Source organism: Rhododendron vialii, chromosome 3a (assembly GCF_030253575.1).
Source record: "Rhododendron vialii isolate Sample 1 chromosome 3a, ASM3025357v1".
Lineage (NCBI taxonomy): Eukaryota > Viridiplantae > Streptophyta > Magnoliopsida > Ericales > Ericaceae > Rhododendron > Rhododendron vialii.
The window spans coordinates 32,433,722-32,458,885 of NC_080559.1; the positions used below are offsets into that span (position 1 = coordinate 32,433,722).

A 25,164-nucleotide genomic window follows, 5' to 3' on the forward strand; every position below is an offset into this window, starting at 1 on the left:
ATCGTGTATCATTGGTTTTGTGGAGCCTTGAAAGCTGAAAAAATTTCCTTTGCATAGATGTTGGCATTCCTTAGACACCCGGTTGAGATTGTTTCAACATTGTCAAAGCTCTTCCTGTTACGAGCTTTTCACAATTGCCAAAGTGAAACAATAAAAACCACGTTCCAAGGTATGTTTATATCTAAGACATAAGGAGTTTTAATTTTTGAGTTTAAGATCATCCGGTCAAGGACTGGTGAACTTTTGCTTTCTGTGCATTACATTGTATGCATAATTTGACCCAATTACGCATGGCCCAGTTAGATCTACAAGGCTGCAGAGTAGGGCCATCCAACTTTAGTTCGGCTACAGAGGTTTAGGGCATTTTGTGTTTAGACCCAAAACAATTTTACATATTGTTAGTTTGGGCCATGATTGGGTTATTTCAAAATCTAATTTTTTCTGGTTATAAATTTCTAGTGAACTTTTTGTTTCATTATCGGCAACTTTTTGCTCAGCTTGGTATATATCTACTCTCTCTCTCTTCTTCTTTTTTTGTCAGATAAAAAGAACGAAAAATATTCTATTAAAAGCTTAAGTCCATAAACTTCTCAAAATGAAATCACCTTTTAAGATGCGGATCCAAAAAAAATAAAAATTCACCTTTTAAGACCACTCAAATGAGGTTTGAAAGATTCATTTGGAATGAAGCACTCCAATAGCCAAATTCAAATTTAAACATCAATTTGAGGAAAATTTTCATTAATGGCATATTTGGAAATAACCCTTAATTTGGTTTAAAATTCAAGAAAAACTCAATTTGATATGAATTTGAGTCAAGAGCTAGAGTGAGATTCATGGAACTTTATTCAGATTTCAGTTCGTATAAAAGAGAGCAAGGGCCGAAGATGCTCTAAGAAGAAAAAGCTTTAGATAAGTCAAAGAATTTCCAATCACAAGGGGCTGGCCAACTGGCTAAGTGATGTTGACCTAAAACTTAGGTGTTTGTTTAATAAAGTTGTATGAATTAATCCGAGGTGCGCAAATTGGCCCGAGACATCCTGCATTCTAAAAAAAACAAAGAATTTCCTTCAATTCCTTGTTCTCTTCCCTTCCTTTTCCACCAGAATCAAACAAGGCCTAAGCTATTAAGGCACCAGAGAGCATAACCTCCCAAGGAAGGCTAAAACCGCTAAAGTCATTGTCTTTTTTTTTTTTTGATCCGCTAAAGTCATTGTTGGATACTTGGATAATTCTTCTTACTTCACAACAAATCTAGAAAGAGAGACTTGTCAATGATGTCAAAGATAGCACAAAAACTGGAGTGGTGGGGACATTAGAGAGCAAATCGGAAATCGAAAAGAAAATGCAAGAAGGTGGTCGTCCTTTGTCTTCATCTCCACCTCCACCTCCACCTCCACCTCACCCTCCCACCGAATCGCTCGCTCGACGTTACAACAAAGTCGTTTGGCGTACTCTTCTTCTTTCCAATCTTGTCCTTGGAGGTCTCTCTCTATTTCTCTTTCTATGAAATGTGTGTGTTTTCTTACATATGATGCAGATACAGATATATGCGTGACAGCGAATAACCCTGTTTGCGTTTTGCATCGTAGGTTGAAATGCAAACTGGGTAGGTGGATCTTGGAATATTAGTTTGGAATTTACTTGGGTTTGTGCTTTTCTATTAGTTAGATGGTGTACAGCATGGGATATTACGTGTTTGATGAAATGTCTGAGACATTGGGTTAAAGCTTGTTTTTTTGATTGGTGACGAGGCCCTGTGGTTTTTGTGAAATGCAACATCATGAGCAACGGTTTCTAGGCTATTTTTTTTGATAACTCACGTGTTCGGCCAGCTCATGCGCACCTCGACTAATTCTGGGCTCAATCCCTACGCCCACTTGCGAGGAGCCCAACTAAAGCCAGAGTAAAGCTTTGTATGAACTGGCCCAAAAGGAGTTGATAACTCAGGTTTCTAGGCTATTAGACGAGGTTTATTCCGAATTTCCTGTATCTTGAGTTGTTGCTTGGGGAATTGTTTTGTTCCTGAAGGATTTGCCTGGCATGATGTGCAAGTCGGTGCTGTGTTTTTCTTAATTGTTTGCGGAGCATATGACAAAGTGTTTGTAGATTTTTTTGTGGTGTTTTGATAGGAGGGTAGTCTTTCTGCTGTTAGAATGAAGAAGTTACATACTTAAATGTGCTGACAAAATGCGTTGTTAATGTTGTTTCTGGGATCTATGGTCATAACAGACTGAATAGACGACATTCTAATTAACTTGATGAGCTGTGCCATGAGCGTGAGAGACATTGTTTACAGAGAAGGAACTTGCAAATATGTAGAGTTCGATTGAAAAAATATATTAAGTGGGAAGTTGGAAAGTTATCTTAATTACTAACTTGTTTAAAGACCTTATCTAAAAATGCTGATTCCAGGTTTTTTTGTTTTGTTACTATTCTAGGAATATGTTGAGAAGCTGGTAGTCATCATATGGCCCTTCAGTCTTATTCATCCTTAAATGTGGGTTAATCATATCTTGTTTTGGGCTGTTTCTCCGGATATAAGCCAATCCATTGATGAAAGGTTTGTGGGAAGCCTTTGTTAAGTGATTTTCAGGTACTTTGTTAGCATATACTTGGGCTTGCGTTTACTTCATCTATAAGTTTGTCTTCTTTAGTTCTAAGGCTACCTGTTTCTAAAGATTTGTATCATCATTATTGTTGTTGTCTTGGTGTTATAGGAGATAGTTGGCAGAAAGGTATATGATTCCCTGTTTCTAAAGATTTGTATCATCATTATTGTTGTTGTCTTGGTGTTCTAGGAGATAGTTGGCAGAAAGGTATACGATTCCCAGTTAAGGAAAGCATTCTCCTTTCAAAGTAGTTAATGATCATGTTTCGGTAGAGGTACCATTGGTGCAGGGAATAGGGAAGAGAATAATTAGAGGTATAGATTCTGTGATTCCAAATACTACTGTCTAGATTTGAAGGAGTCCAAATAGATCCTTGTGTGTGTGTTGGTATTATGCACTCAAAGGAATATGCTCCTTTAGATGATTTTGGCCTTGGGATCATCTTCCTTCCAAGTTTTTTTGGTGCCTTATTCAGCAGTCACAGAGTTAAGAAAACTATGAATCCTTCAATTCAAATTTCAACCTCTTGACAGTCACAAGGCAAGTAACCTACCTTAATTTTGATATTTTGCAGTCTATATGCTTGCAAGGGCAGGAAAGAAAGAAAGAGCTGCAGAGAACAGGAAAGCTAGAGCCAAAGAGCCCTCCACTCCAGTTGCAACTACTGCCACTTCTGTTCCTGAGGAACCACTCCTCTCTCCTCCAATCATTGAGCCTGTGAAGGTGCACGAGCCCATTCCTGAGGACCAGCAGCGTGAGTTATTCAAATGGATATTGGAGGAAAAGAGAAAAGTGAAACCCAAGGATCGTGAAGAGAAAAAGCGAATTGACGAAGAAAAGGCACTCCTCAAAGAGTTTATTCGTGCCAAATCTATCCCGAGTCTCTGATTCCTATTATTGACAGATTGTGCCCACAGAAAATTATCATTTGAAACGTTACATTTATTGGTGTATATCAATGGCTATGGATTTTGTGGTACATTTGTAGGGCATTCTTAACCCATCTCAATTGATACCCATCTGGCCTTACGTTGTTGATCCTTGTTCACAGAAAAAGGAACGTTCCATTGGCTAATGGGGTTTTTACCTGGGTTTATGTTCGTTTGTTTCGTGGCTGTATCTTTGGATAGATACTGGACATCGGCGGCTTTGCTTTCTTTTTCAGTTGTTTTTTATTCACTGCAATTTTCCAGTAGAATCCTTGAGGAACACCCATATCTCTATTGTTTTGACTGACGTGCTATGGGTGAACAAGGGAGTTCTCTTGAATAAAAGTGGTGTTTGTGTCACGTTTAGGTCTTCCCTATTACTTACATCACAGATTCATTGTCCCTAGATTAACATTTTCTTTTGGCTCTTATGCACTCTCAAATCTGTTGATATAGTAGAAACTAAAAAACACACGAATCTCTAGTCACGATCATGCAATTGTAAAAGATACCCAGGGTATGTGTCAAAAAAAAAATACATATTCCATGTCCATTGTGCTTACAATCACACAGATGTGGTGAGAATCTAGAGGTAAATGGTACTACTAAGAGTGCATATTGAGATATGAAAACATTCTTTTTTCAATTGGGACAAAAATCTAGCCAGAATAGTAGTTGGGCAAGTGAGGTTACAATTACATAGCTTATCCATTCTGATATCGGATTGAGCAACTTTCTGAAATTATGAGGCACACGCAACAAACGTAATTTTCAAGTGCTATTACATTCCTTTTTTGGCTTGATCTTCTCCAGATTGTAGTGGTAAATAGTTCATTAATTACTTTCTGGTCGTAAAAGAGGCAAGACAAAATAGAGATTTGTTTTCCCCAGCATTTGAGGTGGTCAATAATTAGCTTGAAGCTTGATGGACCCCACCATCCTCTCTCTTAGTGCACCCACATCCACATTCTTCCATCCAATCCATTCTCAGTTTGTTTGTTTCTTCAGGCACACCCTCAACAGCCACAGAAGTACTGGGTCAAGACCTCACAAAATAGCTCAGTACCTTACTTACTCAAACTTTTATCAACCATATTGAATTCAATCACTGGCTCTTGAATCGGAGCTACACCATCAATGCCAGGCACTATCAAGGTTTCAGGTATGGCAGCTTCCCTCCGTTCACCAAACATGAGTACCAACACACACACACACACACAAACATGAGTACCAAGAGACCTAGTTCCGGGGTACGTGCAAGGATGCAGATTTCATGTTAACTTGGCGTGGGTTTGTAGCCTTGTTTTTTTTTGAACGGCAAAGAAATTTTATTAATCTTTGAATATTTGTAGCCTTGTTACATGTATATTTCCTATTTATCAACTTTAGCTTTTGTGTTGATTAACCCCCAGTTCTGGAGTTCAAGGACCTTCCATCTTCAATCCCACCTTCATCAATGTTGACGAAGGGTAAGTAGATCATTGCTTCCATTTAATTTTGGTGGTTGTTGCAAGATTTAGATGCGTGCGAATGTTCAGACTTGAATAGGCATTCTATGATGTAATGCAGTTACGATGGGGAAAAGAGAGTATCAAACTCGGGACAAGGGGGACTTCTCTTTGTAATGTTTCCATATTTCGTGTTCATTTGTTAACATTCGATATGTGCTTTGGTTATTAATTCCTATGACTCCTATTTATGTTGATTTTAGAACAGCCCATTAACAGCCCTTCGCGACAATGTGACTATTACAATTCAGGATACCGAGGGTAATGAAATGTCACAAACAGGTTAAATGTGTAGTTATAATCTTTTTAGTCCCACGTTGATAACTTATTTACGTGCATGTGATGGTCTTTCTTCCACACAGTTGGCTGATGGGGCTGTTTTCTCGTGTTCTCTTGTTTTTGTTTACAGTTGTTCAAATCATGTCGGTTGTGGAAAGAGGTTCATGGGATGAGTTTATCTCCCTTGAAGGAGGGGGAAATGTGCGTATGAGGTTGCAGTTTGTTCTTAGCGAAGACGAGCGCAATCAAGTTCGTACCATGGTACTATTTCCCTTTATTCTTGTCTTCTCACTTTAAGAATTGGTGTTACGTGATTGGAGATCTTTCATGTACCCTTTTGGATCATTAAGTTATGGAGTTGCCTGAGGCAACAGAATGACAGGAGAACAGGAAGAAATAAATTTAGCTGCTTATCTTATCCTCTTCTTCTATAGATCTTTCAGTAAATCCATGACCCAAACACAGTTTATTGACTTGAACCAATCTTACAACTGCCTTAGCTCATTCTATGAATAGCTCTAAAAGAAAATAGTATTCAAATGGCTCTCCAATTGGTGGCATTTCTTAGCTGTATAAGGAGCTAATCAGTGGGCACCGATTCAATCAACTATTTTCAGTTTGTGGTGTTGGGGTTCATTGCTATTCCTATTCAACGAGTGTGTTCTAGTTGTTTGTAGAGAGAATCTGCAATGAAGAAGAAAAGTGATGAACTGCTCAGTAAGAGTCTCAGACGTACTGAAACTGCTAGTACCACTGGTGATACCGTCACATCATCTTTGGGCATCAACCATGAGGTCTCAGGTTTGATCATGCTTTCTTGAATTCCAAAATACATGTCAATAAACAACTAAACTAAGCCGAAGAAACAAATAATGAGAGAAGTTCCTGGTTGTCAAGATGTCAATAAGCTCGTACATTCTTGCATAGCAACTTAATTCTAAATATCCCTTTGTGATGTTCTGAGTGCTGCATCTTCTCAAGATTCAAAAAGAAGTGTTGCCCATAGCCAAGCATTGAGCATTGGAGATCCACCCATGCGAGTTGGAGATGGAGGAACTTCTTTTGACGAGAGACAAATTGAGCCAGTTAAGGATTAATCACATTGCCCCGTTAATGTAGCATTTCTTATTTTGTCAAAAGTGGGTTTCAGTAGGCATGCTGAGCTTTTCTAACAATTAACCCACGTGTTTTAGAATGATACAGATGAAAGTGAAGAGACTTCATTGGCGGCCTCCATGTCAAAAAGCCTAGAACTGGATCTTGGTGTTTTAAGTAGGAAATCAAAGCAGAATATTGAGACTAAGTTACAACAAGTTGGTCTTCCCAAAAGACCGGTTTTACTTCAAGAACCTACATCTGCTACGAAGAAGAGTTTAGTTTCTTCCAAGCTGAAGATGTTTCAGGCTGATCAACCAGAGAAGCAGGATCCCCTTGGGAAAACTCCTAGCAATGTAAGGAAAATGATAAGTGCCTTTGAAAGTAGTCTAGCTAAGGTATTTATGTTGTGATGTTTCATAGTTGAAACAAACAAAATTGCATGGGAATTACTTTTTCTTCCCAGTAGATTGAAATATGTTTATTGAAAGCAGGATATCAGACCTGGTATTAAACCACCACCAGCAGTGAAATTGCAATCTAAGGATCCAAAATTGGAGGATTTAGCTAGGCCAAGAAAGACAACTTCTGAAATGCTCAAGAAGCCTTCTCTATTTGGGGAGTCGCAAAGAATCCAGAAATATGAAATGAAAAGGGAAGAGCATATTGGTTTTGGTAAAGATTATAATGGGGATCAAATTTCGGAAGTTATCAGGAAGCCAGTCAAGCTGACTTCTGAAATGCTCAAGAATCCTTCTGTAATTGGGGAATCACAACAAATCCAACCATACAAAGCGAAAAAGGAAGAGCATATTGCTTCTGATATTGATTTAAATTGGTGCAAATGGTCTCAGGATGCTGGGCAGTTGGAGGAGCCAAGTACCACACATATACGAGTCAAAGAAAATGAATCAGTTACGAAGCCAAAGGGAGGTTTGGGGAGGTCAGGGGAGGTCCAACAAATACATACATACAAAGCGAAGAGAGAAGAGTATTTTGGTTTTGATGAAGACTTAAATAGGAGCAAATCATCTCTGGACACTAGGCAGTTGAAGGAGCCAAGTATCGCACATATCCAAGTAGAAGAAACCAAATCAATTGTGGAGAATGAATCGAGAAAGAGCCCAAATGATTTGGAAGGAACGTCAGCGGTTGAAGCAGCTACAGTCGTGGAGAGGCATGGAAGTGGAATTTGCTCTACTTATTCCAATCGAATAGATATCCAAGGGGTTTCAGAGGATAAGTTGGAATCAGCAACTTTATTTGAAAATGAAGATTTTACTTGTGAAAGCTCTGATGCCTGGATATTCCCAGATCACGTGAGGCGCTTGTGTATAACTACTGGAAGCATAGAAGTAGAATCAGGTTTAGTTGAAGGTTTTCGAATCCAAGAAAGGACACCTGAAGGAAGAAACTGTTTTTCATTGCCAGAACATGTGGAAAAGGTATATATCTCTCAAATTTACATGTCAGAATGTTTTCCACACAGTGATTCTACTTGGCAGGATAACTTTAGGAATAGATTGGCTACAATATTGGAAAATAGGTATCATGTATCATCTTTACTTCTTAATGCGACACTGGAATGGTGAAGATTCTTTTTCTTCTCTATGTTATATGATGATCAAATAATTTCTGTGCTAACGTTACTTCCAGCCAAATATTCAACCTGGAGATTGCGATGTGTTGAATAATGGTGACGAGATTTCTGATGAGCTGAGAACAACACAGCTTGATAATTCTGCCCAAGTTGAATCTTCTAATGGACCACTTGGACAGGTAAACAAGTAATTTACACATCTATCTAACCTTGGAATAGCAAATACTGAATTGTAGTTTTACGCACAAAAATCACGCTAGGTGGAGACATGGTGTTATAATTCCAACAGGAGTTAAAATCATGTATCTACCAGCTGATATTTATTCTAAAGATTGATGGTAATGCTAAATTTTCTGTCTGTGTTTTTCTTCTCAGGCAGTAAAAGTTGCAATAATGGTAGCTTTTGGAGTACTTGTTTTTTTTACAAGACAAAGAAAACACAGGTCTGCTTGCTATTCTCATATAAATGACTATTGCATAGTTTTCTTGAACTATCTGGTATTAGGATTGTACCGAATGTGGATCCACCTAACTCCAAAATAGACTCCGTAAGCAAAAGAATTCATTTAGTTTTAAGGAAGCATAGGAGACATTTATTTCTTGCAAGTTGCGACAGGTATTTGAGGACCTTTTCTAGCGATTCTTTTTTTTAGTAGTGGCAGTGCAAATGAATTGTTCAGTCTGTGCATACACAGACTTGTGAGACCCACGTCCAGCTGACGGTTTTAACTTGTATATGGCAACTACCCGCAAAAGAAAACGAAAAAAATTAAGAACTTGTAAGCCAAAAGCACCTTCAAATTCCCTCTTTGTGATATTGCAGATAAGATCTTGGGGATTAGATGCAACTGTCTCTTAACTGCCAATGCTAAGAATGCTGCTGGTCTTGGGATCTACAGCTATCATCCTCAGTGCTGGATCAAATATGCTGTATCCACTTAATTCTTTTTGTTACCTGTGATAAAGCATGTACAAACAGGCCTTCATGATCGAAAATTATGATCTCTGTTCTAAATTTTGCAAATGTAAGGTGAATTACAATCTCTGTTGTAGATTTTCAGATGACCACTTTTTGTATTGGATAGCATTTATTGGTCTGATCATAAAGCTTTTTTGGAGGTCTTGATATGTGCATCATAACTCCAAAAAATTAGGTTGATCGGGCATCAATATTCATTTCAATGAAACAATATTTGTTAAATAAGACTAGAATCATTGAATATATAAGATTTTATTTTTTAAGATTAGTTTGAAAGACTAGAATTAAGATCGTGTTTTTAAGTAAGACCACGATGAATATCATTTTACATGATGGAGGATCCTTTCTCATAAATCAACGGAATACAACATCTACAGGGCAACAATGAACTTCCATCAGCAATTGAAGGTTTTTTTATGACCGGATGTCCGGGCCAACTTGCACGCATTTTGACTAATTCTAAGACCCTAAAGTTATCGACCAAGCAAATCCTCTAGTGGCCCCAAAGTTTGGAATGTTTGACCTTCGTAGGATTTGAACATGCGACCTCATAAGAGAATAAGCACGAAGTTGATGCTAACTAAGGGTGTGTTCCTTTGCACTTAACTTAAACTTTACTTATTTTTTTAATCCTATCCATTCTTCTACACTTAACTTATTTCTCATCCTTCCCAAACAAGCCTCAAGGCATATGTCAAAATGTCCAAAATACCCCTCTGTTTTGAAGAATGCATGGACTTACGGAGTAACTTATTTTTATTTAAAAATAGAAGGGCAATATTGTAATTGTGTGTGTTAAGCAATTAAATTTAAGTATAAAAGAATGGATGAAATTAACTTTTTTCTATTTAAGTTCCAAAAGAGAAGAAAAAATAAGTTAAGGTTAAATTAAGTTCAAAAGAACGGGACCTAAGTTTTTCATTTTGAAATGAAACTCCAATAATCAACCAAGCCACGAAGATGCTTATCTATTTGTCATAATGCAATGCTATGCGCATGTGGGTGCGAGTGCAGGCAAACATAAGCATGAAAATGTCTTTTAAAAACGTCCTAAAACAACTAGGTTTTGTGAGAGTGCGAGCCGATTATGTGACTAAGATGCAATTGAAAAGAAAAATCCATATCATATGTCAACCAGCATTCACTAAATGAAGAACCCCTACATTAGTCAAAAAATAGTTCCACCAAACTTTATTTAGTTAAATTTTTTTTTTTTTGGTGAACTTTATTCATTTAACCAACCCAAGGGCCTGGTTATTGGGCCTGCAAAAACCAGTGACCCAAAGTCCGCACTAGGACCGGCTACTTTTAGGCCTGAACCGATATTCCAACCCGACCCGCACAATTCAGATGCATAAAACCCTAACTCCAAAAACCCTCTCCCTTCTGCTTCACCTTCACTTTCTCGCTCCTCTTTTTCTTTTCCCGCAAAACACAGAAGAAAGAAAACCCCACGGAAATGGCACGAGGCCTGAAAAACCCTAAGAAGGCCAAACGAAAGAACAAGGTTTCAATTCGTTTCCCTCACTTTCCAGCTACATACAGTTAATTTGTAGTAATTGATTTTGGTTTTGATGTATTTGGATTGCAGGGGTCGAGTAAGGGAGAGGGCTCTTCGTCTTCCAATTCAGAACCTTCAATGCCTGTGAAGGTGTGGCAACCAGGCGTGGACAAGATCGAAGAAGGAGAGGAGCTCCAGTGTGACCCTTCTGCTTACAATTCGCTCCACGCCTTTCACATTGGCTGGCCGTGTTTAAGGTCTTGCAAATGTAGATACTTCTATGCTTGTATGTAAAAATACGTGCTTTTGTATATCTAGGATACACGAGATTAGCTTGAGGGGGTGCGTGTTAAAAATAGTGAAACTCAATGTTCGTGTCCTCATTATCTTGACTTAAATCTATACTAAGACATGGTTTGTTAGCTGCCGAAGTGACCATCCGGAATGTTTCATATATTAAGGTCAAGTTATTGACCTTAAAATTCAGTAATTTTTTGTTGGATTTTAGATGGATATGTGCACATGATCAACTTCTTTTGGTAAGTTGAATTGTTTTAACGAGAAGTGGAGTTATAAACTAACGGGGGCAATACCAGAAAAAAACAGCTAATGATGAACTTTTTTGTTGGTAATATGGTTGGGAATTTCCTTTGAAGAGCTTTCTTTTTTTGGTTTGTGATAATTTATTTGGGAACTGTTGTTTGCTAATTTGACTTCATTTCGGAAAACTGTGACAGCTTTGATGTCGTGCGTGATTCTCTAGGGCTGGTTCGGACATCTTTCCCACACACAATGTTTTGTGTTGCAGGCACTCAGGTGAGCTTCATAGGCATCCCTTTAGTTGTCTTGTAGATATTATTGTCTTCATATGTGGTGCTTGAAGTTGGCGATTGTATTCTTTAGCGTTTGATTTATCTCCTCCTCACTTCAACATGCAGAAGAACATGCCAAGTTGTGTGAAACCAGGAGTGTGTTAGTGAGTTGCACTAGTTGTTAGTTATCCTTCATCGTCACTTTTTTTTTTTGCTCTTTTTTTCTGCTTGTGGATTCAAATTTTCTGTCTTTCTATATCTACTCTCCTTCTGGATTCAAGGGTGTCTCCCATTTCTTGCCCCTCTCTATTTGCCAATATGTTGAGCAATCTCCAAAATATATATCTATTGCAGTGAAATAAATCTATTTGCATTTGAATCTACGTGCAGAAATCAACTCTGCGAAACCCATTGACGCTGCAAAATACTTAATAACCTGTTGAAAACCTCATTGACCTTTGAAATCTGAGGTAGTAATCATACTATACTATTTAGAAGAAAGATAGGCCAGCGAGTCTGGTTTTACCTTTTCTTCTACTTGGGACAATATCAAAATACATTTTCTATGTTTCTGCAGAGTGCAATTTTCCGAATAGTTTTTCCCATGTTAAGAAGACTGGAATTTGTTTTCAATTTGTGTGATTTACAGTAGTTAACTAGCTACGATCAGCGTATCTTTGGTTATTGAAATTTTTTCGAACCATAGGAAGCTATTTGCTCGTTCAGCTTCCTACTCAGGTGGAGCTGAAGATGCAAATCTCTTAGCACTTTGATTATAAGATTTTTCAGCTATCAAGTTATGGTAATTGTTATCTTTTTGCTAAGACTTGAGGAGTTTTGTATTTATCTTGCAAATCAATAGACCAATTCCATATTTATATTTTTGTTTTATTTGACAGGCTGATAAAGCTTCCTTGAATTCTATTGGAATATTTAAAATTTCCAACATTTCTGGGAAAAACCGAGAGTTAGTCCCTTCTACAGCTAATGGCTCTGACATGGATAGCGACAGTAGTGATAGTGATGAAGACGATGTTGTTAAGGATGGTGGATCTGCGGCACCAGTTTTCCAGGCAATGCTTAGTTTACGTGAATTCTAAAACGTGATTAACACTTTAATCATTGATGCAAACATATGACTATCTCCACATGTAATTAATTATTGAATGTTTTATTCATCTGCAGATGCGCAAGGTGCGTCATCAAGGATGTGTTAATCGGATCCGTGCCATGCCCCAAAATCCACATATAAGTGCATCCTGGGCAGATACTGGTCATGTCCAGGTTAGACTTATACAGATGGAAATGTGTACGGTTTTTCCATTAATGCTTCTTTCTTTTTTTTTAAGTATGGGTTGTTTGCAAATTCATTAATCCACAAGCATTCGATGTGACTATTAGCTTTAGGTTATTAGCTACAGGCTACAGGTTCCTCAGATTATGATGAATGTAGTTGATCACGTGAACTAAATTAGGTTATGCAAAGTGTTCTTCGTTTCAAAAGCTTATCTTGTTGGGTTGCTTGGCTATGGCAAGTTGGCAACAAGTATAGTCTCTTGGAATTTCTGTGGACATGTAATAATGTTGTGTTGTGCCTCAGAGTCTCATGCAAGTTTTCTCATAGACCTTAAATCCAATCTCATGAGTAGAAATTTACAAGACATGCACTGTGCTGAAAAATTCACGCGTCCAAGGATATGGCTTTGAATTGAGGCATCCGGATAAAATGGTGACGTTTAGTAGGGATTTGACCTGAGTAATCTGGAGCAAGGCTTGTATTTGATTGAAGCAGTTAAATGATTTGCTAATTCTGTATGCTTACATGATTCCTGATTTAATACCCGTAACTCCTTAGTTATGGGACTTCAGCTCTCATCTAAATGCTTTGGCGGAATCAGAAGCTGGAGTTAGCCAGGAAGATCCCCCTGCTTCCAATCAGGCTCCATTACTGAAGTTTGGTGGGCATAAAGATGAAGGCTATGCCATAGACTGGAGTCCTCTTGTCCCTGGTAGGCTAGTTTCAGGTACGGGTTGAATGGTTTTTGTTTTTGTCTTTCATCTGATTTTTTTTCAGTGATTAGTTGTATATTCCGTTGGATTCCTGATACCATCACCTTCACCTTCGTAGGGGACTGCAAAAATTGTATTTATCTGTGGGAACCTACGTCTGGTACAACATGGAATGTCGGCACAAATCCCTTTGTTGGACATGCCGCAAGTGTTGAAGATTTACAAGTACGTAGCGCACATGTGATGTAAATGATGGTTCTTTTTGCTAGTCATGTATAAGGATTAGACATATAGAATTGTACCTTCTAACTTATTTATCTCAATGATTTCTGTGAAATTGTTCTCTCTTTTAAACACTTCTTTTCCAACTTTGATCTATGCAGTGGAGCCCTACCGAAGCTGATGTATTTGCCTCTTGCTCTGTGGATGGGAATATTGCCATATGGGATATTCGTTTAGGAAATACACCAGCAGCTTCTATAAAGGCGCATAATGCAGACGTGAATGTTATATCCTGGAACAGGTATTTTAACATTTCTCTTCTGTTAGTAACTCCTGTCTGCGGTAGGTGAATCTGACAACATCTGTTCTTTGTTGGTTTTGATTAGGCTGGCTAGCTGTATGCTGGCATCTGGAAGTGATGATGGAACATTCTCTATCCGTGATCTGAGATTACTGAAGGTAAGATACATCTTTTATGGGGTCTATTGTCGTAGAAGTGCCACATTATGGTGTGGAACAAGGTAAAATCATTGTTAGACTTAATGTATGGTTTCCCTGTACGATCTGTTTCAAAATGTAATTCATCTCCATCGTCTTACACAAGTTATAGTACCACAAGGCCATTGCTAGAAGGGACTACTGATCTTGTTGGTTCCTTCATTTTTAAGCCCGGGCAAGTTTGTACTTGCTTCTCAGTCCAAATTGATGCAACAATTGGATCATGATACTTCCCCTTGATTTGTCGTATCTTCCCCCTCTCTTACTGATGTTAAGGCGGTTTAGTTTTTACCATGGGCTTGCTGCTTTGTGTTCATATTTTGAAGACAGATTTTTATACTGGTTGTTCTGAAGTCTAAACTAATTGATCTATTCGTACTTGTGGCAGGATGGAGATTCAGTTGTGGCTCATTTTGAATACCATAAACATCCCATCACATCCATCGAATGGAGTCCACATGAAGCCTCCACTTTGGCAGTTTCTTCATCAGACAATCAATTAACGTAAGAAACCTTCAAATTTTATAAATCAATATGTTGCTGAAACTAAAAGACCAAATGATAATGGAAGTGTCCCAAGTTTTCTGCTTTGAGGTTCGTGCCTACAATTTTGGTTGCCTGTCGTTGCAGAGTGTGGGACCTTTCTTTAGAAAGAGATGAGGAAGAGGAGGCTGAGTTCAAAGCGAAGACACAAGAGCAAGTTAATGCACCTACAGATATACCGCCACAGCTTCTCTTTGTTCATCAGGTTATATACTTTCAAACTTCCTCATCAGAAATGTCTACGAATTATTTACAAGGTGTTTGGTAAACTCATGTTTATAAGGTGTTTATAACAGGGTCAGAAAGACTTGAAAGAACTCCACTGGCATTCACAGATACCCGGGATGATCATAGCAACTGCTGCAGATGGTTTTAACATTCTGATGCCTTCAAATATCGAAACTGCTCTTCCTCCGTCAAATGACGCACAAATTATATAAAATTTTCAGCTGATTTGCAAGTCGTGGCAATTTTGTTTTCTTTTGTTATTTATTACTTCGTATTTATTTTACTTTTGGTTGAGAGTATGGTATGAAGAGTATGTAGTGAACTCGTAGTTGCTCTAGTTGTGTGAGAATTTGGCATGTACTGGGAGTCTGGAAGTCACCGGTCTTGTGAATCTATATCTTATTGTTCTAGAGTTTTTATTGAGCTCAGTATAATATCAGTCATTTTGGACAACTTGATGTCTCATGAGAGAGGGAGGGAGGGAGGGAGGGAGTCTGGAACTCATGTTTTTAATGAGGAGGCTTGTTCTGGCCTGATCTGGGTGAGTAGTTATTAATACCTTTGGGGTATCATGTGACGGTGCCCTGGACTATCATTAATTTTTTGTTCTGGGCTCGTTCCGACAGTTGTGCAGCAAATGAAAAATCAAATCTTCTCTGCCAATCTGTCACAGAAATATTCATAAAAAGTATGTACTGTAGTAAAAAGAGAACCCCACAAGGCTTTTTGGGACGAAGCCACCCGCACCCAGCAGGCCACGGCGCTGCAACTGCACACCGTCGTCACTTTTTCCCTTCATATAATTCATGGTGATCACTAATGTAATTCATGGTTTTGGGGCTTATAATTCATTCAAGGGTTGTTCTGGTGATTACTAAAGTAAATTCAAATGAAGCCCTCATTGGTATTGATTTGGACTAGGGGGTGTTTTCACTAATAAAAAACACTAAAAATACCAAATAAGTTTAACGCATTTTACCGTCTCATTTTTACTATCAAAAAAGTTTTTGCATTTTTACACTAACAAAAAAGTTGTCAACAAAAATCATTTTTGCTACAGTAACTCTACTCACAAACTCATCGACAACTTATTCACTGCCGGAAACACCTAACAAGTAACAACTTCTTCACCACAAAGAAAAAGCTAAAAAAAATTCACTACCGAAAACACCCCCTAAATTAATGTACTACTGAGTAATATTTTAAAACAGTGGGTTATTTCTTGTGTTTAACGGACTTGTTTTTAGCTTTTCTTTAAAGTATTTAGGAGTAAGTATTTATATCGATTAGAGGAAGGAAAAAGTATCAAAGTAGGAACCAATTTTTTTTTTAAAAGTTCAAAGAATACATATATTTGGGGTTTGTTTCTTTGTTATGTTTTGAATGTTTATATAGGTAGAGAAAATGAGTACATTCATTAAAAAAGATGAGAGAGAAAATTAGGGCAAAGTTGGTATTTTGAAATTTGTTTCTTTGAGAAAACGTGGGTCTAAGTGCATTGTGATTTTTGTTTTTAGAGAAGTGAGAGAGATGCAATGTATGATTTGAATGAAATCCAGGGGTGCTTAGTGAAGTTTCCCAAAGTCACTGACCACCTATCATCAAAATCCCCACTTTCACCGCGGAAACTATCCGCTGCGTCGCCAACCAGGTAACCTCCCAGCACCGTCGTCTCTCTCTCTCTCTCTCTCTCTCTCTCTCTCTCTCTCTCCCCCAAACTAGAATGTAATCAGAAATCATTCTTGATTTCTGTTTATATACCCATGGATGCCCGGTTTAAGAGCATCCAGTTTTTCTGCGTATTTCACTAGTTTCTCTTAACTTTTGATTTTAATCATAAAAATTCTTGTATTTACGCACTTACTCATGGATTTCGTTCGATGTGTGCGTATGGGATAGGGTACTGGGATAGCTGCATTGACGGCTTTGGTATGCGTCCCACCGCTTCTACGCACACCAGGTGTTTGTTAGTCGTCCTGAATGAAAGATTGTATCTAGAAGTGGGGTTTTAGTGGTTCTTTTCCAAATTGATGAAAAAGAAGAGTTTTCCATGTTTTCGTATAAGTTATAACCCCATAAGTGCGTGCGTGTGTGTGTGTGTAACAAAGGTAATTTAGTAAAGAGGTATGGGCGGATCGTATACACAATGAAAAGTGCAAGGCTTTGATGAGGCAATTGGGGCTTTTCCCAGTATAAAGAAATGCTTTAACTTACCAAAAAGAAATGCTTTAGAGTGAAGTGGAATGCCTTGATTTTCCAAATGAGACTTACTGATGCTTTTCGTGTTTTCTGAATTGAGCCAGCATTGTGGGCTTTTCTTATTCTTAACTTCTTAGTGTTGGAGAGGACTGAGAAATTAGAAGAATAACTGATTGAATATTTGAAACAAATTTCCAAAAATCCGTAGTACAACTTGTGAAATTTGAAGATTTAAATGCTTGCTCTGTATGCCAAGAATGGTTTGTTGGCTGAAATTGTGTTCTTTGAAGTACCTTTTTGTGTACTTGTTGCTTGTTCAGTATGCCAAGATTTTGTTCTTGAAAGGTTACATGTTGAGGGCCATTGTAGTGGTTGCTTGGTTCTACTTGTTTTCATTGCACCCTATATTTTTTTCATGCTAACCATTTTAGTACATCTTGTAAGCTTTAAATTCCCTTTCATGCAGCCCGTCAGGAAACTAAACAAGAGTAGGGATAATGGCAAGCTATTTGTGGCGGAAATATGCAGATTATTTGTACTCGAAGTGGGAAAAAACAATTCTCTGGGACATGGTTGATCCTTACAGGCGACCCAAATCTTTCACCCCTCTTGTTTCGCTCTATGTCCTTGCTTTCTATACAGGTGTCATTGGGTCTGCTATCACAGAGCAACTCTACAAGGTTAGATTCTATCATTACCTTCTGACGGCTCTAGTCCTTCTTACTTGATTTGAACACCTATGAAAATACATGGCCATTAGAGAAGGAATGGCTGCTAAATACTCATGGGTGACCGGTAGCAAAAGTGCTGTGACGAAGTACCGTGGGTGAAGGGAACCCATAGAGGTGACATAGATTAAGCATTTGAAAAATCCACTGCAATTCACTTCTTCTTCTTTTTTAACTTTTTTATGTGTCTGGTCGGAGGTAGTTAGAGATGTGCTAAGAAGGCTGTTGTGGCATACAATGTACAACAATTTCTGTTGTGGCACATACTTCTCTTTCGCCTTCATTGTTTCGTATTTGAATTGCTAGTACTTGTTGTACTTGTCTATGGCATTAATCCGTGAGAAGCTTCATTTGTCTTAAATAAAGCTACTCACCGTTTGGAGACCCTTACCATTCAGTAATCCTTAGGAACCCTTCTACTACTTATATGCAGAGTTTGTTAAGACCGGCTCACTCTTATTTTGACTGCTTAGATTTCTCTCAAAATAGTAATGGGTAGATTACAATCAGCACATGTTTATTGATTCTCACGGAAATTCGGAGTTCCATGGGGTTATTGACATTGGAACATTAGTGAGTTGGATTTTAAACCAGACTAGTTCACTGGTAGTCATTGATCACTGATTCTGTGATTCGGTGTTTCTCTCATTTTTTTCCCAAGTGCGATAACATCCACACGGTCTAATTTACAAAGTTGTGGATTTGTGATAATTGAGCAGGAGAAGTACTGGGAAGATCACCCTGGTGAAGCAGTGCCGATTATGAGGCCAAAGTTCTACAAAGGTCCTTGGAAGATACTCAAAGGCGACATTCCCCCTCCTGGTCAGTGAAATATGCAACCAACCTGTTGAACACCCACTGTAATCTTCTGTCCTCACAGCGATACTACTGGTTTTAAAGCAAACAGAAAAGTCCTTGTCCAACATAGAACTTGTATAAGCTATTATTGCCTGCTTGTGTTTGGAAACAGATACTATTAGAAAGCACTTCTCAGAAGGATATGATTCGTGCTTTATATGCACTGTACAAGCCTTTTAAGGTTATAAAATGAGATCTGATTGTGCTACATTTTTCCTTAGACAAGCAAACAATGAGAAAAGGAGGTGATTTTTTGTTTCTCAGTTTCTTCCAGCCAGCCGAACGATGGGAACTTATGTAGCTCAGTTCTGTATTTCTATGTTCTTTCAATGCATTCCTAAGCATTTTTCACGTGGGGCATTGAGGCTAATAATCATCGTATTGGCCTGTGATTAGAATTCTTTTGGTACATGGTGCCGTGGGTACTGGGTAGAGTTTCTCTCACCACGCTCCATTTCCCTTCCCCATGACAGCGCGGTTGCCGGAAGACTCCATTCCGACTCTGCATACTTCCATACGAACTACGCTGCTGTTTCCTCTTAGTTCTCTTCCCCAGCCTCCTCTAGCTCCCTCTCTTTCTCTCTCGCATTCATATTCACGATGGCTGCTTGGTTTTTCTATTTACTTTGCGACGAATCGATTGTCATTCTTCACAACAAGCTGATTGTCATCTTCCATGTATGATCAACGATTGTGCGGTTCCTAATGGCCTCTCTGTCTTGACGGTTTTGATTCTGCTTCTGACGATTGGACCCCAGACTGCAAATAAACTCAATTGCTTATAGAAATGGAGTTTTAAGAATCTCATCAATAGTTCCTTGGCCAAGGAACTACTTGCCCTTACCTAAGTGGCTAAGTTGAGCATAGGTTGCGGTGGCGGCGGTGGTTCACGGTGTTTCGAGGAGGACGGATGATTTGGTGGTAAATGGAGAGGGAGGTAGAGTTGGATCTGGTGTGGTGTGGCCTAGGGTACCTCTGAAAGAGAACCTCTTCTTTCGTTCTCTTCATCTTAATCTCCAATATTGACACATACATCCAATGAGTATACCATTGTGGGTGAGTATACCATGTGTCATTCAACCATGCAATATGCATGTGGTCGTGTTTAGGTAATCGGTGGCTTTGGGTTGGTTATGTATCATGAAATGATATCGGTTGTAATGCCTTCGGACTTTGAATAAAGTTTTTCATTTAAAAAAAAAAAAAACTATTTAATGGTGTGATTTTAGTTTACTTTAGGATACACAAAACTCATTATTAGATTAGAAATGGATTATTTTATGCAAGTAATGGAAGCTGAAATATTGTCATTGTCAAATTAAACGAAGAAAAACATGTCCCATTGCTACAAGCACGTGTTTGTCACTAAAATTATGATATCTATTTATACGGATGGATGGAGGTAGAATTAATTTGCTATTGGTTAAGAAGAAAATAATAGTCAAAACCCATGTGCTAAAGATGTTTATTAATAAATGCTGCTACACCCAGCTCAAATCTTTTATATTACTGTCATGTCATGCAGTATTTGGGGCAAGGCCTTTTGATTAGCCAGATTAAACATGGATCAGATTAAAAATGCGTCGGGAAATTATTATTGCGATTTATATTGACGATCGACAAAGGAATTACATATTCGTAGTTGAATAATTTATTGTCTAATCGTCGTCATCTATTGTGGACAATTGATTTGATAAAGGAATTACGCATTTGCAAATAAATAACAATTCACTGTACTAAAGTCTTGCCGCTGTCATCTACTATTGACGGCGGATCACGAAATTATTAATTTGCGAATGAATAATTCCCCCATTCAAGTACTTTTGTCTTGATCTTTTCTTCTATTCTGTACTATTAAAACGAGACTAATTCCCCCGCTTCATGATACCCCACCAATTTCTTAATATCAAGTCAAAAAATTTCGGATTTCGGAAACGAAGACATCAATTCTCTATGTGACATTGTCTAACACATTGTCACACAGTGAAGGAGAAAAACCAGAGGCCCCTAGCCCTCTTTCCTTGAACAAAATTACAGATGTTTGACCTGTAATTCAATGGTTTCAAACAGTTATTCTAAAACTTTGTGTCCACTTATTCTAAGAGAGATAGTCTAATAAGAACCAAATAAACAAAATCATCAGTGATTAGTGAGATATGGACCAAGCGAATTAACATTTCTTCTGTGAGAATCTTCAACTCTTAAAAGTGCTAGATTGCTCATCTAATTTTACATGGTTAAAAATGTTTCTCTCTCTTTTTGAAAAGAGGGTGGAATGTTGGAGTTCCATCTCAGAATTCTCTACCACCAACCAATCATAATGCCACCATACGTGGAGCACTAGGATACAACACTGCCAATTACTAGCAGTAATGATGCTTTCTGCTCAGGATATGTAAAAAGCCAGCCCAAAAGCTTATCGGAAAAAGAAATGAGTGCTTTTCATTACCTAATATTTAAGCCGTCACGTAAAGGCCTTTTCGCATCATATCGTTTGTTATATAATACGTACACGACTTCGGACTCTCGATATTGTTAGTTACGAGGTGTTTTCAGTAATAAAAATTTTGTAGATTTTTATTTGTGGTTGAGAAGTTGTTAGTTATTTTCGGTAATGAATTAGTTATTGATGGGTTTGTGGATAGAGTTACTATAGCAAAAAAAAATTTGTTGACAACTTTTTTGTTAGTGAAAACGAGATGGTAAAACGAGTTAAATTTTTAGCGTTTTTTTGTTAGTGAAAACACCTCCTTACTTAAGTATTGGCTGATATGGTCTGATATCAATCGATATACGATCGTATCATCGATACCATAATTTAAAACTCTGAGTGACTTAAGTACTCAAAGTAGTAGATGGATGAAGGGGCAAAGGTAAAAAGATTGGATACGTTTATGACAGCTCAGAAAGTTGGTAATTTGTGGTATAAAGAGAAGTACTGATTTCTTTGCTTTGAACAATCAGAACTTTTTGAACAAAAGCTATGCTAAGCATGAGTTAAAGCCACTACGGTAAAGCACGGATTGATAAGGGGGGACATACTGTAATAATTAATTATATGTTATTCATTATCCAATCTCTCTAAACTGATAGGTCTATTTTAGACGGTATAATCCCAGCTTTTGATAATGGAAACGAACCATGGTAAATTGGGCTCAACTCTTCAAAGGGCAAAAAAGTTCACATTTACTTCTTGTATACCGATTGCAAGGCGATCCTGCACTATAAGTTGAAGGTTCTGTTTGGAACTTGTGGAAATGAAAGAATTTTTTTTATAAGTAGATAAAGTAAGAGAATTTTCAAAAGTTCTCCCCTCGTTTGGTTTTTAAAGAAAGACATGCGTAGACTTCAAAAATAAATGCAACTTTCGCCTAATTGTTTTTTTTGACTTTCTTCCTCATTTTTTCTTACTTTTTTTCCTTTTTTTCCTCGAGTTCCTAATAGAGCGTATCATCAAACAAAATAATTTGTGCATTATCACTTATCATACCATTGGCATAAATGAATTCAAAGCCACTCACACTTATTATGAAGGATTCACATTTTACATTAACATTGGCATAAATGAATTCAAAGCCTGAGACTCACACTTAAGAGTTATGATGAAGGATTCACATTTTTCACATTAGCAATTGGGATCGACACTTTACACCATCACTTCAACATTTGCCAAACAAATTCAGCACCTGATTCCCCCTCATCTACTCACATACCAAATCACAAGGCCTTTTACACCCATTCGAACCCAAAACACAATGCAAAACCCGAACCTCGCATTTTGGCGAGATCAATTTCAAGAACATCCTTGCAGTATCCTCTTGCCTCACCGCCGCCCCTTCTCTCTCCACCAACACTCCAGCCACAATCCTCTCGTACCCACCGCCCCCGGCTGCCAGGTACGCCACCAACGCTGCCTGCACCGGCCCCAAACTCGGATTATACGCCGCCGATTCCATATAAAAACCCTTATAAATCTCCCCTTCGCAATCCATTAAAGCCACCCCTGACGGGCACCCACTGTACGGAGCATGCGACTCATTTGCAGCCTCTAAAGCTGCAATTTCCAAAAGCTCATCTTTTCCATGAGATTTCAAATGCCCGTTACACAAAATTGGATTTTTCGAAGTGGGTAGGGCTTGGATTTGTAATTGCAATCCGTTGTTGTGAGGCTCGAGAAGAAGAGGGGTTTGTTCGTTTAAAAGATCAAAGGGTCCAAATGGGTACGGCAGGAACGAGATTAGTGGTTTGTAATTAATGGGTTTGTCGTCTTTTTCTCCATCCTTGGTGGGTTTTCCGTCTTTTTCTAAATCTTTGGTGAGTTTTTGGTCTTTTTCTTGATCTTGGTCGGACAAGATGAGGATTTGGAGGTCGGCGGCGTGGCGGAGCTCTTGCAGGAACTGGCGGCAGTGGCCGCAGGGGGCGGCGGAGACGGCGAGCGCGAGGAGGCGGGGGGCGCCGTGGACGGCGAGGTTGGTGAGGAGGAACTGCTCGGCGTGGACGGAGTGGTGGAGGGGGGCGCCGATGAATTCCAGGTTGACGCCGGTGAAGATGCGGCCGTCGGAGGCCAAGCCGACGGCGCCGACGTGGTAGTTGGAGATGAGCGGGCGGGCGAGGTCTTGGGCTGATTTGACGAGGGTTGGGAGGAGTTGGAGGAGAGAGAGGTTTGATTGTTGGGCCATTGATTCGGCCTCTGCTGCCTCAATCACAAATCTTGGGCCGTTCATTTTTGGTGGATATGGATGTGTCTCTGTTTTTGGATATGTATGGATGTGTATCAGTTTTTTGTGTGTGTTTGTTTGTGTTTGTAGTGAGAAGGTGGAATGGGGAATGGTTACTTGTTTGATTTTCCTAATAAGAAAGGTTTTTAGAGAGAGAGAGAGAGAGAGGAGAGAGAGGGAGATCCCTGAAAGGTGGAAGGGTGGGGGGGAAGGAGGTTGGAGGGAATGGAGGGATATATATAGGCGATGGGTGGATATGGAATCTCTGGAGGAGGGAGAGTATTTTGTATTGGAACAAGAGGTGCGTTTTGACAATTTTGGGCCTATATATATAGAATGATTGGAGTAATTTTAATATCTTTTCTAGCTCAAGTGTTTACATATGCATGTACGATTGTTGTTGGCAGCGGATTTTGCCGAGTTGAGTTTTGTTCACCCTCCACTTAAGAGGGTAAACAAAACCTTTCTTTCTATTGGTTGAAATGATGTGGATCCTATCATAAAGTGATGTCATGCTTACCAAAAAGTGTATTGCATGGTAAGCATGACATCATTTTGTGGTGGGACCCACACTATTTTAACCTATAAGAGAGAGGATTTTGTTCAAAATTGCACTCAATTTTGTCACTCTTTTATTTGTTAACGTCACTCATCTTCTTGTTTTTATTAGGTGAATTTACTAAAACATCCTTACACTTTATTTGGTATCATAAAGTGCAAAAGGTATTTTAATAAATTTACCTAATATAAACAAGAAAGGGAGTTGCGTTAATAAATAAGGAAGTGACAAAATCAAATGCCTTGTTGTTTTACCGTACTAATAATATATAGCAGTAGAAAATACGGAGTAGAAAAATTACGGTCAAGTAAAAGATTACAATAAGTTTAAATAACTTAAAAATAATGTATCCTTTGTCTTTTGGTTGCCCAATGCTGGGGTTGTGGCGGTTGCCCAAGCCCGACGGCTTGCGAGACTTACCCCAGCACCAGCCCTGCATAATTGTCAAACTCTAAATAACATATTTATTCCAACTTAGGAGGCGTAAATGTCACCATTCGCGCGCCTATCAAATTCCACAATAAGGCAGCTAACTATGTGTTGACCAATTCGATTTGTTCATTTGGATGATTTATTCAAAGAATTCTGTACAATATAAACTGCTCGTGTATCATGAGGACTGAGAGTCTGCCGGCTTAACCCACCATTAATGCAATGTACATCCTGCAATCTAGATAAATAGGCGCGCAATTTCGGCTGTTCAAAAGTGTTTTGTACGATTTGAATTAGAGTTAATCTTTTGTTTCTTACCGGTCAAAGATTAAAAACATATCTCAACCGTTGATTGCCGAAACGGACAGTTGAAATCGCTCAGCTCTGTAAAGAGCCGTTTTGCAGCAGGTCCATAAATAAGTTTCTCTCAAAAGTGTACAATTCACATCTAGTACTTTTGATTATAGAAAAGGTTTTGCTGTTGGCACTTAAATCTTAATGACCCATTTGCCCATATACTGTATGCAAGTAGCTTTTGAAAGAGATGAGGAACAATTACGAAGTGATTTCCATATGTATTTCATTTAACAAGAGGGATCGTTTGTACTTTCTGTTTTTGTTTTTTCTCAATAAAAAGGTGGGCCGAAGCGACCGACCGATGTCGTTGACCCTTCTTCAGTCTGACCATGGGAAACCCACCTGTATTGGCATGTCCGGATTTGAGCCATAGCTTTTGTCTAAACTCTTATAGGGAGAGGACAAAATGATACCCACTTGTCATTCATATGGTAAGAGTAATAATTTGAAGAGAATCCCGTGCAGTGTCGGCTAATACTACCAGTTAAAATAGGGTG

General features: G+C 38.5%; 5 protein-coding genes across 13 annotated transcripts; 4 read left to right on the forward strand and 1 right to left on the reverse strand.

The window, feature by feature from the left end:
• Nucleotides 1–57: 57 nt before the first annotated feature.
• On the forward strand, nucleotides 58–3,901 carry LOC131321349 (uncharacterized). The gene is made up of 3 exons (XM_058352336.1): nucleotides 58–169; nucleotides 1,263–1,484; nucleotides 3,187–3,901. The coding sequence occupies exons 1-3, from the start codon at nucleotides 58–60 to the stop codon at nucleotides 3,498–3,500; spliced, it is 648 nt and encodes a 215-aa protein (XP_058208319.1). The 3' UTR covers nucleotides 3,501–3,901.
• A 476-nt stretch (nucleotides 3,902–4,377) lies between these two features.
• On the forward strand, nucleotides 4,378–9,245 carry LOC131320075 (uncharacterized). 8 transcript variants are annotated; one of them, XM_058350643.1, is made up of 12 exons: nucleotides 4,381–4,703; nucleotides 4,954–5,010; nucleotides 5,111–5,162; nucleotides 5,258–5,331; nucleotides 5,459–5,589; nucleotides 6,006–6,129; nucleotides 6,310–6,413; nucleotides 6,522–6,821; nucleotides 6,918–7,868; nucleotides 8,080–8,202; nucleotides 8,399–8,466; nucleotides 8,847–9,245. In XM_058350643.1, the coding sequence occupies exons 1-12, from the start codon at nucleotides 4,679–4,681 to the stop codon at nucleotides 8,848–8,850; spliced, it is 2,013 nt and encodes a 670-aa protein (XP_058206626.1). In that variant the 5' UTR covers nucleotides 4,381–4,678; the 3' UTR covers nucleotides 8,851–9,245. The 8 variants fall into 8 exon arrangements, with proteins under 8 accessions (XP_058206625.1, XP_058206628.1, XP_058206626.1 ...); XM_058350644.1 differs by having other exon boundaries at nucleotides 4,382–4,703; nucleotides 6,522–6,779; XM_058350642.1 differs by having other exon boundaries at nucleotides 4,378–4,703; nucleotides 6,522–6,779; nucleotides 8,399–9,245.
• Nucleotides 9,246–10,351: 1,106 nt separating this feature from the next.
• On the forward strand, nucleotides 10,352–15,269 carry LOC131320077 (protein HEAT STRESS TOLERANT DWD 1). The gene is made up of 12 exons (XM_058350651.1): nucleotides 10,352–10,509; nucleotides 10,594–10,760; nucleotides 11,241–11,319; nucleotides 12,215–12,388; nucleotides 12,501–12,599; nucleotides 13,171–13,339; nucleotides 13,444–13,550; nucleotides 13,709–13,848; nucleotides 13,934–14,006; nucleotides 14,434–14,549; nucleotides 14,676–14,793; nucleotides 14,885–15,269. The coding sequence occupies exons 1-12, from the start codon at nucleotides 10,462–10,464 to the stop codon at nucleotides 15,026–15,028; spliced, it is 1,434 nt and encodes a 477-aa protein (XP_058206634.1). The 5' UTR covers nucleotides 10,352–10,461; the 3' UTR covers nucleotides 15,029–15,269.
• Nucleotides 15,270–16,310: 1,041 nt separating this feature from the next.
• LOC131320078 (uncharacterized protein At4g29660) lies at nucleotides 16,311–18,809 on the forward strand. Of its 2 annotated transcripts, none has more exons than XM_058350652.1 (3): nucleotides 16,311–16,467; nucleotides 17,482–17,695; nucleotides 18,463–18,809. In XM_058350652.1, exons 2-3 carry the CDS (start codon nucleotides 17,513–17,515, stop codon nucleotides 18,571–18,573), a joined length of 294 nt encoding a protein of 97 aa, XP_058206635.1. In that variant the 5' UTR covers nucleotides 16,311–16,467; nucleotides 17,482–17,512; the 3' UTR covers nucleotides 18,574–18,809. The 2 variants fall into 2 exon arrangements, with proteins under 2 accessions (XP_058206635.1, XP_058206636.1); XM_058350653.1 differs by lacking the exon at nucleotides 16,311–16,467 and adding an exon at nucleotides 16,539–16,776.
• Nucleotides 18,810–22,099: 3,290 nt separating this feature from the next.
• On the reverse strand, nucleotides 22,100–23,531 carry LOC131320079 (cytidine deaminase 1). The gene has a single exon (XM_058350654.1). The coding sequence runs from the start codon at nucleotides 23,323–23,325 to the stop codon at nucleotides 22,303–22,305; it is 1,023 nt and encodes a 340-aa protein (XP_058206637.1). The 5' UTR covers nucleotides 23,326–23,531; the 3' UTR covers nucleotides 22,100–22,302.
• Nucleotides 23,532–25,164: the final 1,633 nt, after the last annotated feature.